Source organism: Arabidopsis lyrata (genome assembly GCF_000004255.2).
Source record: "Arabidopsis lyrata subsp. lyrata unplaced genomic scaffold ARALYscaffold_8, whole genome shotgun sequence".
In the NCBI taxonomy this organism is placed as follows: Eukaryota; Viridiplantae; Streptophyta; class Magnoliopsida; order Brassicales; family Brassicaceae; genus Arabidopsis; species Arabidopsis lyrata.
Window position 1 is genome coordinate 17,805,598 of NW_003302548.1, and position 15,104 is coordinate 17,820,701.

At 32.0% G+C, this 15,104-nt stretch overlaps 2 protein-coding genes across 2 annotated transcripts; both read right to left on the minus strand.

The window, feature by feature from the left end:
* Positions 1-354: 354 nt before the first annotated feature.
* Positions 355-4,102, minus strand: LOC9300566 (putative transcription factor bHLH041). Its single transcript, XM_021023580.1, has 8 exons — positions 3,798-4,102; positions 3,526-3,654; positions 3,315-3,420; positions 3,176-3,190; positions 3,026-3,091; positions 2,217-2,906; positions 1,578-1,949; positions 355-1,199 (listed from the first exon to the last, which is right to left on the minus strand). Exons 1-8 carry the CDS (start codon positions 3,917-3,919, stop codon positions 1,134-1,136), a joined length of 1,566 nt encoding a protein of 521 aa, XP_020879239.1. The 5' UTR covers positions 3,920-4,102; the 3' UTR covers positions 355-1,133.
* Positions 4,103-7,788: 3,686 nt separating this feature from the next.
* On the minus strand, positions 7,789-11,701 carry LOC9302249 (cytokinin dehydrogenase 3). Its single transcript, XM_002866129.2, has 5 exons — positions 11,042-11,701; positions 9,030-9,157; positions 8,666-8,926; positions 8,286-8,554; positions 7,789-8,191 (listed from the first exon to the last, which is right to left on the minus strand). Exons 1-5 carry the CDS (start codon positions 11,649-11,651, stop codon positions 7,903-7,905), a joined length of 1,557 nt encoding a protein of 518 aa, XP_002866175.1. The 5' UTR covers positions 11,652-11,701; the 3' UTR covers positions 7,789-7,902.
* Positions 11,702-15,104: the final 3,403 nt, after the last annotated feature.

Genomic DNA, 15,104 nt, shown 5'->3' on the forward strand with positions numbered 1-15,104 from the left:
ACGTTAAAATTTTGATAAATATGTATTCTCAGTTTTAAGTTAAGAATTGTTCTTTACTTTCTACATTTATTAAGAAGAAAATAATCCTTTATTCTTTTCTAATTAATTAAGAACCTTCATTTAAAAAGAAATTTACGTACTTATTTACAATAATGAATTATTTAAATTGCAGAACAAATGTTAAACAACATTTCTCGTAAAATATCAAACCGACACTTCATAAAATTTCCACAGAAACTAACAAAGCATCAATCCATATAAGTAAAATGCAGTCTAAAACTTTAATTTTTCATTTAAGAAAAAAATCATGAAATAAATAAAGTTGTAATATTTCATGTAATTTGATACATAATGAATGCCCCTACGTTGGAATGAACCACATATCTAAAAAGGGAAATGATTTGAATTTGGAAGGTAACTTCTAGGTAACTTCATTAATTAATGTAAGTATGTAACCATCAATATATTGTTTGGCAAAAAACCATCGCTGTCTCCAAGCTCTTGAGTATTCATTTTCTTTTATCTGTAGATATCCTTGTCGTTTGGTTTTTCCATTTAGCAAGAAAAGTTTAGTCAATTTGGGCGACAGAAGAAATTTAAACCTAGCCACATGAATTTATGAAAGATTATATATATATATACGTGACATAAACTTCTAGTATTTTTTATATTTTAGCTGGATGACTTGGATCGTATTTTTAAATATACATAGTGTATATCTAATACAAGTTGGAAGTGTTATGGAGAAACAAGTACAATTATTGACTACCATATTATACGACCCATTAATCATAAAACTCAAGGAGTTTAAACAAATACTCGCCAATAATTTTTATTTCAAAGAAGAAACTAACATCAGTTTGTATAAAGAAATGATGTCCCAAAAACAATTTTTTATAGAGGACAAATATAGCTTATTAGATAATTACGGTAATAGCTTAAAACTGAATAAAAACAAACGGTCAAGATTGATTCAGGAAATATGACGAACGGCTGAAAATCCACAGTAATAAGAACCATCGACAACGATAGGAGCCGCCCCACGCCATAGTTAAAACTTATAAATAATTTAATCTTTCAATAATCAAATATTAATTTGTAAGCGTAAAAGAAGAATATAATCAAACTTGTTGTCAGTGAGCCAAGTCAGCAACAACCCTTCTGACTGCTTCTTGGAAGGCTGATTCGTCGCATTCACCCTACAAAAGTAATACTAATATAATTCCATAACTTTATACGTTTGTTTTATTCGAAACGACTAATAAACCTTTTATAGTCAATATCAAACTAGTGGCTATCTACTTATCTTATCAAATAATTTATTTATATACTCTATCAAATTCATTTATGTGGAAGAGAGTTAACACACCAATAAAATCCAACCAACCAATGCGACGGAGCCTTCAATAAAACCCACTAAATTGTAAAATACAAATATAGCAAATTTCCTTTTTGGTATATTATATGTACTGTATATTATCACATACTGTCTATGCCAACCTTGACTAATCAATAAATCTCAAATAATGTGTTCCCTTAACAGAAACCAAATTAATAAAATCAAGATGTTACTTTACCTCAATCTTGAGCCTTAAGCTCACAAGAACAACCGAAGTATCCCTAGCTCGAGTTCGAGCTTCGATTGATACTAAGCTCACATTGTTGATTTGCTTCAAGAATTCAAGAAGTCTTATCATCAAATCATCAACCCTAATGCTGTCTCCTCTTAGAACAACTCTTAGATCCAAAATCCTCTCTCTTGATGTTGATTCAGATATATGACTTATATGAACGTTAAACCTCTCATTGGGTAGTAAATCATTTATAATATCTCTTTCTCCGGCTAGCTTCGCCTCCAGCTTCCGGTTTCTTTCTAGTAGTTTCGAAATCTCGCCTTGCAAAGAAGATAGTTGCTCTCTTGCAATGGAGAGGACCGATGCTTTATCTTTCTGTTCAAAAATATGCAGTCATTACATTTAGCTCAAATATATAACATTGTTGAATATGATATAGCATATGAAACATATGTAAGCATGAAAACTAAGTAAGCTATCTTTTTAAGATATTATAACTATATTATTGAAAAGAAACAATCATATGGCCAAGTGTTTATAGAAGAAGATCAAGCTTATCAAATCTAGGATAGTTTAATGAGTTGAATATCATAGTATATATGGAACTTATAATTCATGAAAAAAAAATATTCAATCACATGCCTTAGTTCCCGGAGGAAGGAGAGATCTCAATGCTTGAAAGCTCTCGTTAAGCTTCTCTCGCCGTTTCCTCTCCGATATCATATGATGCAATTGCGTTGCGCTTGGCCCGCTGGTATAACGTCCACCCCCGCTGCTTCCACCACTTCCTTCGCCGTGTGTAGTAGCGTTTTCCCTAGTAAAACGCTCTCTCTGGTAAATGTTAAGCCTATTGTAGAAGGAAATCGCTCTTTTCATCATGCTTTGCTTCCGTAAACTCGGCAGCGGCGCTCTACCGTGGCCACTAATCATGGAGTAATATCTATTAAAAGCGGTGGCTCTTCTTTTACGCTGTGGCGAGGAAGAAGTAGACGGAGGACTTGATGGCCCCGTTAAAACCGCTAAGATAGCTTTTGTCATTGCTTCTTCCTCACGTTCACGGTTACGGAACAAAGGCTCTTGTTGTTGTTGATGGATCATATTGACCGGAGCTAAGGGTGGAAGTACCGGAACGTTAACGGCTTCAGTCGTCGTTGAAGGTTTAGGGATGAGTGGGAATAAAAGAGAGGAATATTCAGAGACGTTGTTGGGACTAAGAGAAGAAGAAGATGAAGATGGATGATGCGGTGGCCGGAGATAGTCGGAGTTTACCGGAGAAGACTTTCTATTGAAATCTTCAGGGAACCATTCTCGAAGACTTGCTTCTATTTTCATCTGTCCTTGAGTCAATGACATATAGAGATTATATTATGTAGAGATTTAAAAATCTTTAAGTAGATTAATAAATGCCTATGGTTTTATAAAATTAAAAAAAAAAAAAAAAAGATTCATACATTTGTAGCATCATATGTCATTCCGAGTTCGATCTCGCCGCTCCGGCAACCCATGAATATCACTGTCTGATCCATAACACATTTATAACATTAAATTTACATGTATTAATTACGTTTTGTTGAAATATTAATGAAAATGAAATATTGTACCTGAATCCTGGCTTGCTGCGACCAATAATGAAAAGAGGTGAAGAATTGATTGTTAGTGAATATCATAATAATAGAAATTATAACAGATAAATATGAAATAAAAACGGTGTTGTGGTGGTGATTGTAATAATATAATGACCTGATAGAATAGACGTTGTGCGTCGTTAAAAGCAAGTCTTTGAATCTCTTGTGGTCGAATCTCTACGTATGGAAGATTGTTCATGAACGCCATGCTTGGTACATGCCTGAAATTAAGATTTTTGATTATATACTTTATTAGTACTAAACACATATATATATTCAAGGACATAAACATTGCATGTGTGACTTGAATTGATGAACAATCTTACCCATTTTGGAGTGGGATAACGGATTGGCGATACTCATGGAATAAGCTTCTAGCTAAACTTCCGGAAGAAGAAGAAGAAGAAGGTTCTTCAGAAGCTTCATTGTAATATCCATCCATTGATATCAAATAGCTGCAGCTCAAAATCAAATGCATCATGAGATTAATAAAAAAAACATTTACGTTACAAAGAGTGAACATGTTACATATACATATGTGTTGCTGTGTAATGTATATAAATGTAAAGATCGAGAACGAGGAATATATGATTATTACTTAGAAGGTCGAGGGAAATAATAAGACCAAAGACAAACGTAAACACATCCAAAAGATTGAGCTAGCGACTCGATTAACTGTTTCCGGGTATTGGGATCATCCGTTAAGAAGAATGCATCCATGTAGGAAGATCACACGTGTGACTTTCTCCCAACACAATATAAGATTATGAGAACTGAAGATGAAGATGAAGAAGAAGAAGAGGAGATACTTAGAGCTTCATTGCTTAGCTTCTGTGATAACCAGAGAGAGAGAGAGATGGAGGGAGCTAGGGAAAATTATTCGTTCCATATTTTTATTTTCTTATTTCAAAAACTGGAGAAAAATATTAAAGTTGAGAAAAGTAGAGAGAAGAAGCAGCCAAAGGAGAGAGAATGAGAGATTTCAGAAAGAGAGAGTCAAAGTCAAATGGTACAAACTACAAAGGTTTGAAAGACGGTCAAGAGAGGATGGCAAATTCAATTATTCTCTTATTTTGATCAAACCTATCAAATAGTCTTATTATTAACGGTTCCCATAAAAACTATGTAAATGTTGCTTGATCAGTTAGTAAAAAAATATTTGTGGAAGGATTTATATCTAAAAATTTATTTTGTTAATTCATGTGTTGCTATAGTAGTTTTGTAAAAAATTCCAAGAAAAAGTTTTGTTTCTATCCACCATGAATAAATAATATCCATGTCAAGAAGAGTGGCCTAAAAAAAACAAGAGTGGCCTAAAACGACGTCGCGTGATTCCTGTAGTTCTTAATAAGTACTGATTATTTATCAGTACTGATTATTTATCAATGGCCATTGAAATTAAAAAAAGATCGTACAGATTACAGAGTACAATAAGTATTTGTCGATTGTTGAAGAATCTTTACTATTACCACAAAAAGTAGAATCATGTGATTTTTATGTAGTTCATGCCATTCTCGATCTTTCCTGCTTATATATATATTCCAAGATTCCTTGTTACATGCATCGATCGCCTCTAGAATTAACTTTCTACATTTTTTTTTTGGTAAATCAAATATATTATATTGAAAAAAAAGAAAGAAAAAAAAAAGCTTCCTAAATATTTTAAAACTAATATTATGTGTCCTGCCCAGAATATACATACAATCCTACCTACTATAATATATTAATATAGCAAAAATTCACAAGCTTCTAGAACTTGTAACTGTTTTTCTCAAGTATATGGTTCTGCCGTTTTTTTTTTTTTTTTTTTAATCCGAAATTAATTATAGTTCAAAAGAGCAATTCCTGAGGAATGTTGTTTACATATGTGATATGAATCGGTTTTGTACGAATTTTTCGTACCAGATTATCCGCTTTTACATTAGCATTTCGAGAAATTAAAGATAAAGAAAAGGATGAGAATTCTTCCTTGTCACTCTGAAATTCTTCCAAGTACACTGAAAACGCCGGCCATTCGGTTGGAGAAGACACCATCTTCACCAGATCAGAATAGTCTGTAAGAAACGCCACTTTTTGATTATCTGCACCAATCATACACTTCATCGGTTGGTTCTGCCGTTCTGGTTGATAAATATCCATTGTTCCTATAATTGCATAAATCCAAAACATGATTTAGACTGTTTTTCGGAATTTACAATTTCAATGTTCATTTTAATTTATCCGGGAAGGAGATATGCCCAGCAAAAATCAAATCATGGTTTGGAACAAAAAGACGATATGACGACTAGACTATTATATTTAATTTGATTTTTCCATTGTTATAACTTCAAACTTTGAAGAAAAAAAAAACCATTTCTTACAAGTTAGGCATCTCCAATTTATCGAATCCAATGTAAGATAACAGCAAGAAAATTCTGATTTTATTTTCTTTATACATAAGAAAATTATTTAATCTTTCAAAAAAAAATTATAAATTAAAACATTGATTAGTATGTGACTCAACAAGACAAAAAAAAAAAATTGTTGATTCGTACGTACGTGTGGACCATAACGATTTGAAAATAATCATGAGCAAGTAATTGTATTTATATATATTGTGATACATATCAATTCTGTTTTTTTATGTTTACTTTTTTGGCGTGTGGTACATATCATTTGCGATTTTATCGATTAATCATGTGTGGAACGTTTTCACAACCACATTTGGTTGGATGAAAATTTCGATTGTACAAATTTAAGAGTTTCCCCGACCGCGAAATGCTTTTAAGCAAGTTGTATCAAACCATCAATTAATTTACAAAAAGCTAAAATTGAAAGAATTTCTCTTGACGAGTAAATTAAATGCATGTTTCTTCACATTACGACGAGACTCCTTCATCTCATGCACTTGGACTTTGACACACCAATATGAACCAAAACACTCCAAAACTAATGATATTTTTTTCCGAGAAAACAGTTTTCATGATAATTTTCTTAATAGTTAAGCTTAATATTCGACCTGCATGTTGTCTCGTAAATTAATGCTAGTGATCTCTAGTTCTCTACGTATGAACATAATAATGACATCACGGATTTGACGGTGGGGGTTATTTTTCTTATTCGATTTTAGAACATTCAATATTATAAAATGTATTAAACTATATCTAAAATGTTATAACAAAAAAATAAGAGGTTTTTTTTTGTATTTAAATACTCGCATGAGAAAATCAGTTTTAAATATTGAGAACGGTCAACTGCTTGACTATAATAGTCTATGAGACTATGACGCATCGGCATTTTGCCACTTGCTTTGCTTTCTATCGTTTTGCATGTCTGATAACGAACAGCGCGCCGTTAATATTGAGAAAAACAGCACATAGTGTTCTCTGAGGCCCAGAGCTCGACGTTTGATATTTGGGCTGGACATTAGAGGTCCATGAACTAAGCATCATCTTTCCTAAACAACGAAGTGAGTAAAATCGTATTCTATGTGGTTTTTCTGTTTGACCACACAAAAACAAAATTTGTTTTTTTACTTATATTTTTCACATTTAATTTTTATTTTAATTTACATTACTATTAAGTAATACAGTATAAAATTATACTATAAATTTTGGGATGGTAATTACACGAAAAGAATGAAATATACTAGGGAATCTCATGATTATATTTTTGGTAATGATGCAATGAGATTTTGCATTATAAAACAATTAGGTAGCAATCTCTAATTGTTCCGACTTTTTCACATAATATAATGTTTAAATTGTAATATAATTATATATACAGATACATTATACTATTAAATATTTGGTACTTTCATACTTTCTATTAAAAATAAGGTTGGAGATTCCTTCGGATCACAAAGCTAGCGGCCGCAACTTTCATCATATGCTTTCCACTTTTCACGACGTTTTTTGTCGTTTTCTTGATTTTACTTGATTTAATGGAATAGTTTTATATAAATGCTTTTTAGTTAAATTGACAATGGCTAGGGCGATTTCGTCGATGCACTAATGTTTTAATTTTTTATTGTTTCTAGGTGACCACCATTATCCATGGGTTCTTAGCCAAATCTTAAGGTAAGATTTGTGAAGAAAAAGCTTAAATATAAACCTAAAAGCTCTTATATAAGAGTTCTTTCTTCACAAATCTTAGCTTAAGATTTGGCTAAGATTTATCTAAGAGTTCATAGATAAGGGTGCTCTAAGTTTGCGTTCGACCAAGATCTTCAAAGTAAATATAAAAAAATATATTAAAAATTAAGCCAAGAAAATAAAAACAGAAAGGAGGCAAGAAGTGTGGATGTCTCCTTCTTTCCCGCATACTGTAACAAAAAGGTTTGGGGACATTTCTTGGACATAATTATTTGTTATTCCTAAATGTATTATATGTATGTCAACATTTTCTTTACAAAAAAGATAGTTTCACATTTAGACTTACTTTCGAATCTTATGATCATGTCCTTTACTTTCCTATCAATTTCCACCTTTTTCCTATCAATTTCCATTTTTCTTACTAGCATAATGCTTTAATTTCATGTGCTTAGCTTATAGCCAAAAATCTTCCACCGAAATATTTTTTGAATTTATTCACGTGGAAACTGTGGTATATATTTTGCACACTACTATTATATTTCTGTCAAAAATCGATATAACAAAGAAATGGAATATTCACAAAGTGATGAGAACGACTAACAACAATAGGATTCTAACTCGATAGTTTATTTATTGAAATATATTTTGTCCCGGTGATAATATCATTTTGGGATCATATTTATATTTTCTCTTTACGAAAATATCCCACCTCGGACCAAAATGTCTAACCCATCCTTCTTGTGATGAATGATAAGGAAGATATTGTATAACCCCCATATTACCATCCTCACAAAACTTTAATATTTCCATATTTTCTTGATCATAAGCCTCCCAATTGTCAAAACCCGCAGATCTTAAAAACCCTACCGCATAAAATACATCTTCCTCAGGTATAGCGGCAGACATTCGATCATTCCACCTAAAAACACCGCAAAAAATAAGTTGGTAAATATATTTTGGATTCAAAAACTAAAAATGTAGATAGTAAATTCGCAATATCGAGTTTAACTTACTTGTTGCGATTCATAGGATAAACAAGAACGGGACCGGTAGTAATGTTATTTCTTAGGATAATACCCTTGAAAACACCATCATCAAATTTGGAAATTTGAGATTTGGGTACGAAGAGATTAAGCCATGGATGTGGAACATCCCATTGGCCTTTGGATTTCAGGTTTAGCTCTCCGGTTCGAACCCGGTTTAAGAAATCCATATACGTCACATCTTTCTCGTACATAAACCCTCTTACATAGTTCAAACTCTCGCTTAACTCCTCCATTTCCTGCATAATTTAAATACCTAAATTAAATTAGTCTTAATAATTAATAGTTAATAATGCATAAAGATCTCTCAATTATATATGTATGATTCATGATTGTATGTATGTACGGACCTCGTTGACTGTGTATTGAGAAGTTTCGTCGTAATACTTGACGACTTCAAGGCAGTAGATGACACGATGTCGTTTGACCATTGAGGCAATCCTCAAGTGATCGGACGGTGGATAATACGTGGATCTCCAGTTATCCGGTGGACCATGGTCCACCATTACGGAACCTTCCAAGAAATCTACACCGTCCGTTTTCGATATCAATCGTTCTTGATCTCTTGTGAATTCGGAGAAATCTATGTATAGAAACCTTAACCACTTGGCCTGCAAAAAATACAAAAATGCATATATGTTCAATCATAAATTTCATAGAATTTTCTGTAGTTACATAAATAATATTATTGCATAATTTACAAATTTAACATACCCTTTTTGGAGCTACTTCGAGTTTAATTCTGGCTCTTGTTAGAATTCCGAATTGACCCAAACCTCCTAACACGGCGAAGAAAAGATCCGAGTTTATGTCTTTGGAACAAGTTGCAATCTCTCCTTTTCCTTTAAAATAAAATTTGACCCCATAAGAAAAGTTTAGTAAACTATTTCAACAAAGTTGGACCGTTATGTAAAGAATATACAAAGACTATCATAAATAAAAAATGATACAACAATGCAACGAGTTTGAAATAAAACTATCGTTGTTTTGAGCCTAAAGTGCTAAAGTTGGTCTCATTAAATTATGTTTATCTCCTAACCAAACAATGGAACTAGAAAGTCTTCGTAAACTATCTACACTTGAGTCCAACAGTGTTAATGTATTTGGATGCATATGTGGACATAATGGATACAGCTATAATAAGAAAATTGACTGTTACTTAAATCCATTACACCTGGCTAGGACTTAGGACCAAACGTTATGAACTGTTTTTGTCCTTATGCCACAAGAAACCTCGTGTAAAATCATGCACGTGGGACCACTTTTTCATTTTTTTTGGTCGATTTTGTTGTTGTTCGTTTGTTCACCGAGTTTTATGAACAGTTATATAACTATATGACCATGTATATTTCGCAGAAATCAGACTTTTTAGATCCACTAAGTTTCATAATGCGAGTAAGAAATTACAAAAATTAAATTTTCAAAAAACATTTTAGATAGTTAAAATTTTAATATGGTGTGTGAGTAAATAAATGAGAAAAATGTCATTTAAATCGTTACTTTGCCATGTGTAGAGGTTTAATCCTTGAAATTAGAAATACAAAATCGAAGATTCTCTCTCGTTTTCTTCTCTAATCTCGATTTCTTCTCAAATCTCGATCTCATCTTTATTCCCCAAGATTTGCTGTCTCGATTTCGATGAGTTCTAGCTCCGAGACATCGATAGTACTCGCTGCCCGTGGAGTGCCTTCAAAGTGTGTGTGTGGGTTAGGTGTAAGGATCTTTACATCGAAAACTCATGTGTGTGGGTTAGGTGTAAGGATCTTTACATCGAAAACTCAACACAGCTATCTTGAAGTCTTGATTAGAGAAGAAAACGAGAGAAAATCTTCGATTTTGTATTTCTAATTTCGATTTGGTATTCTAGGGTTCGTGCTTAATCGAATTTGGGGGTTTTCCATTTGATTAAACGACATCGTTTAGCTTATTAACGGATATATTAGATGGACATATAACATCGTCTTAATCCTCCGTTTGTCCAGTTAAAGACGTGCCTCAATCGGCATCGTCAACGAAAGTTAGAGATTAAATTGAAAGTCAACTAGAAATTGATGATTAAAAGCATCAGACTCAAAGTTCATACTTTAAACCTCCACAAATGGCAAAGTGACGATTTAAATGACATTTTTCCCGTAAATAAATAGTGTTAACATATTCGATCGAAAAATCAGAATATATATATATTTTTAATGCATATGTCATCATTTTTTTCGTGTTTTAACAAAACTATATACTATAACTACACATATTCTACCAAAATTTCGTTATTTCACGATTTTAATGATGACATATGCTATTGCTGAAACACCTTCTATTGCTAGATCGACCTTTGCATTAATATGTGCATGTTTTAATCTTAGACCAACCACCAATTTTGGTTATGAAAAAAAAAAAAAATCACCAATTTTTTTTAATGCATCTATGTTTACAGCCACTTATTTTTTTACCTAGGCCGTATCTTTTTTCCTAATCTTAGACCAAAAAAGTTGATTAGATTGATGTGTGAATAGAAGAAAAGCGATCAACAAGTTCGAGAAATTAAATATATAAAAAAGAGACAAACAAAACAAGAGTTAACCAAAAATGGCAGCGCAGATCTAAAATGAAAAAGACGAAAAAACGTACGAAGTTTTTTTGTTTTCTTTTTGGTATCAGAAACGGACGAAGTTAAAATCACTATTACTGTATTTTTATATTTACGTGTGAAAAAAAATCATGGTACGTACCAGTAATAACATCCATCTCTAGAACATTAGCGATCTGTGGACCGTACCGAAACGTTTGTCCACTAATTCCGCCGTTAGATAACGTCCCACCGACCGTTAAATACAAATAATCCGTCCAAGAAACCGGCGTTAACCCTAACTCCAACGTTTTATTCAACACCTCAATCCATAGCCACGCAGCGTCCACGTCAACGTATAAACCGGTCCTAGACACCTTGATGCCTCGATCCCGGTTTACCATGGACCGCATGTTGACCACAACTCCGTCTTTAGCCGAGGCTTGACCACGGTGGCTGTGTCCGTGACCACGAGCGGCTAAAGGAAAAGAAGATTGAGAGTCATAAGAGAGTTTTATGAGATCTGTGATGTCTTCAACGGATGAAGGGTTTAAGACGGCGGAAGGGAAGATTTTGGTGACGTGGCCGAAATCTATGGCGGCTGATTCAACGGAGGAGGAGGCGGTGGTTAGCTTTCCGGCGAAGTCGTTGCGAGAAAGAATATTCCATGGTTGTGGTGATGTGTTGGTTGTGATCGGAGTTAAAAGAGTAACGATGATTAATATTGTTATTAGTATAAGATGAACTTGTGAAAGAAACTTATAACTCGCCATTTTTTTTATGAGAAATAAATCTTTTATTTTTATGAACACTTAGCTTGATTCTTATCAATGAAGAGTAGTAGTAGCTGTATATATTTATAGACACGCATGGAGAGTCGAGACACATGTATTGTACGGTTTTTTGTTTTTAGTTTGTGTAAGTTTTTTTTTTGTGTTAAACATTTAAAAGTCAGTGAGCGAGCTAGTATCCTCTCTGTGTTATATAACTAATTCATTGAAGAGTTTTAATTAAACAAATTATTTTGTGTAACTAATTTTTATTTTCTTTATATTAATAACTTGTAGAATGCACATTCCTATAATTAAATACTTTAATAATTCAGTTGACCCGATTAAAGTAGATAGCTGATATAATAATTATTTAATTCTATATTTCAAAGAGTATGAATATATGATATAAGTTCTGTATTACACAATATAAACATTCAATCTTCATATTTTATTAATTTATTACAAAAATCTACAATGAATTATCACAGTCACGTGAGAATCTAATTAGCAAACCACACTGGTTTCAATAGACCACAAAAGTCATACGCACGGTGTAATAACTGTCTGAACACGCACGGTGTCGCTCACTAGCCGAATGGTTCTGCAAAAATATTCCACGGTTCATTTTGTACATTACTACATTTATAGTTTCTGTAGTAATTTCCCACATTGTGACAAAAAGAGCTTTTGCAGTTGAGGTATAAGAAAATTAAAATTAGCATTCATATCTGAAAACTAAAATGTAGTTTCTTTTGATAATCGTATTATGCAGTTTGAATGCTATGAATGTTTCAAAAATTATATTGAGTAATCAAATGTATATATATATATCTATCAAGAATTGATCCCTATTCTCAATGAAACTAGTAATTGATCAACTAACATAATATTGTAAAGTGTCATCATCCCCACCACCACCATAATCATCACCATAACCGTGATTAGTTGTAAATAGCAAAAAGAATTAATGAACATGTACCATAATCATCATGGGGATTGGAGATTGGCCTTCGATCACCATGTACAATATTTCCCCACGGACAACAGATCCTGACCCTTGGATTGATCACACTTAATCACTTATATTAGAAGTTGGCTAGGTTTTTTATTTTGTTGGTGAGACTTAAAAATGACTCGAATTCTTCCATCTGTACATGAATAATTGATTTTTTTTTAAATAATAACAAGAAGACATCTGAGTTTATACACCTGTTTTTTTTTTGATAATTTTCTGGTTTTATTTAATGAAAAACTTAATACATAGTATGTAAACTGCAACAACATTAGCTAATTTTATTTTCTTCTTCCTACTTGTTGAAAATCTTGTTGTATACAATCTGACCTATAATACTTTATATATATTAATGTTCTTTTTGAAGAATATTTCTCATTCCCTACTAGATGAATAGATGATGTTTCCTTGTCACAATTAGGTCATCATCAAAAGAATCTAAAAGATCTGCTTCCTCTGCGGCCTGAATAATTTATAAAAGTTCCTTCCTCGCGACTATCGAAAAGTGCCGATAATTCTAATGTAGTAATGTTAAAAGAATGTAGGAGTAATATATTAATCGTAGGCCAAACTTCGTAGATTCGTAATTAATCATTGTGCCGTAAATAAACAATAAAAAGCAAGACATGGAATATCCTCAAGATTTTGTTCTGCTTGCTTCTTTTGCCACATGTTAACTTGTTGTCGCTGCAGATTTTTTTTTTTTTAATTACTTTTATAAATGTTCTATTGTTATCTACTAGTGAATTGAAATAACTTAAGCAATTAGTATATACCAAGATATAGATTAAAAAAATATGTATATATATATATATAACAATATTAGACAAAGTATAATAAAGAGGGATAAAAATAGACGAGCTCAGCGGGAATTGAAATGCTAAATGTTTTAGTTCAATTTGATATTCGATTTGATCACACATTTTTTTCGTAGATGTCATTTATTGACACCCTCATTCAAATTTTTTTATTAGGTTCTCTGTTCTCACTTTATTTTAGTATTTATTTGTATTCCGACTACAAGGTCTACATGTTTTGTAAATTTTAACTTTCGGAATATAGTTAGCCATGCATGTATATCCCCCAAAAAATGATAATTATAAAACAGGATCGTTAAAATAAAAATTTCCTAATTTTATAAGAAAATAGGTAAATGATCGAGCTAAACTTTTATTCATTTTATATCTATTTTAGACAAAATCATTTGAACAACGAAGTAGCTCTATTAAAAATGATACTTTTTTGTTACTTTAAAATTTGTTTCACTGAAAATGATTATTTTCTCTCGATGTTTACAAAATAAAAAAGATAAAATTGAATAAGCAAAAAACACACTCTTTTAAAAGATTTCTTCACTAACAAGTCAACTTATATTTTTAGTTGTTAAAAAATAACTACATCATAGCTATAAAATTCACGTCCATTCCTACAAATAAGTCTATTATCTAACAAAATTGGATATTCATACACTAAATATTAAAGAAAAATAATTTATTTGCTTTTTGCCAAATCCTTTTTTCTAATCGAATGATTGATTTTATCGATTAAATACTGTATGTATAAGGTAAACAAAAAGACGTTGTAGCCGGACAGCAAGACCGTGCTAAACGCACGTGTAGTTGTCATTTTCTTTCCTTCTTTACAACTTCATGTCGCGAAAATAATTTACGAACGATGATTTAAGAAAATATAAAGTATGGACAATGAACAAAACGACAATTGATTAACGGTGCTAAACAATCTATTTATAAATAAAAGACCCCTCAATAAGGTGGCCCCGTAATTGGAACTTGCAAATTTAGAAGATCTTCACTCAATTGTTTTTCTTTTCATTGTCAGCGGCCTTTTACTTCAATTTCATTTTGCATCTCACGATGCCAAAAAAAAAAGAGGAAAAGATAAGAAGACAAATCATTAACATTTGGTTGAGCTGTATTGTAATAATGGAACTGGATTGGAGAGACATCAAAAAGAAGGAATTAGGGTAATGATTTCAATTCGTGGGCACATTTCGTTATATTCGTATCTCTTTATATATATAATTAAATAAGTATATTTGAGTTGTCTTAAACCTTTAATTGGCCATGCATCATCATGCTCCATATATGTTCCCTTCGTTTATATTATCCATTCATCATTATAAGATTCAAGACGCATGTGCGCAGCACCTCATAAGTAATGTACTTTTCTTGATAAATGGGTTGGCGAAAAAAATGGATTCTCATAATTGTCAAATGTTATTGCGATCTAAGTAAATTTAGAGCTTCTAGTAGGGTTTAATATCTTTCGGGCGTGAGCAAAATAATCATTTTAACTATTTGGTTGTGAAACTTTTGCGTCTAATAATTAATTAAAACTGAGCGTGTGCAATACATTATTTTATCGAAAAAATTAACCAAAATCTTACTGTTATTATAATAAAAATACATGTATATATATTT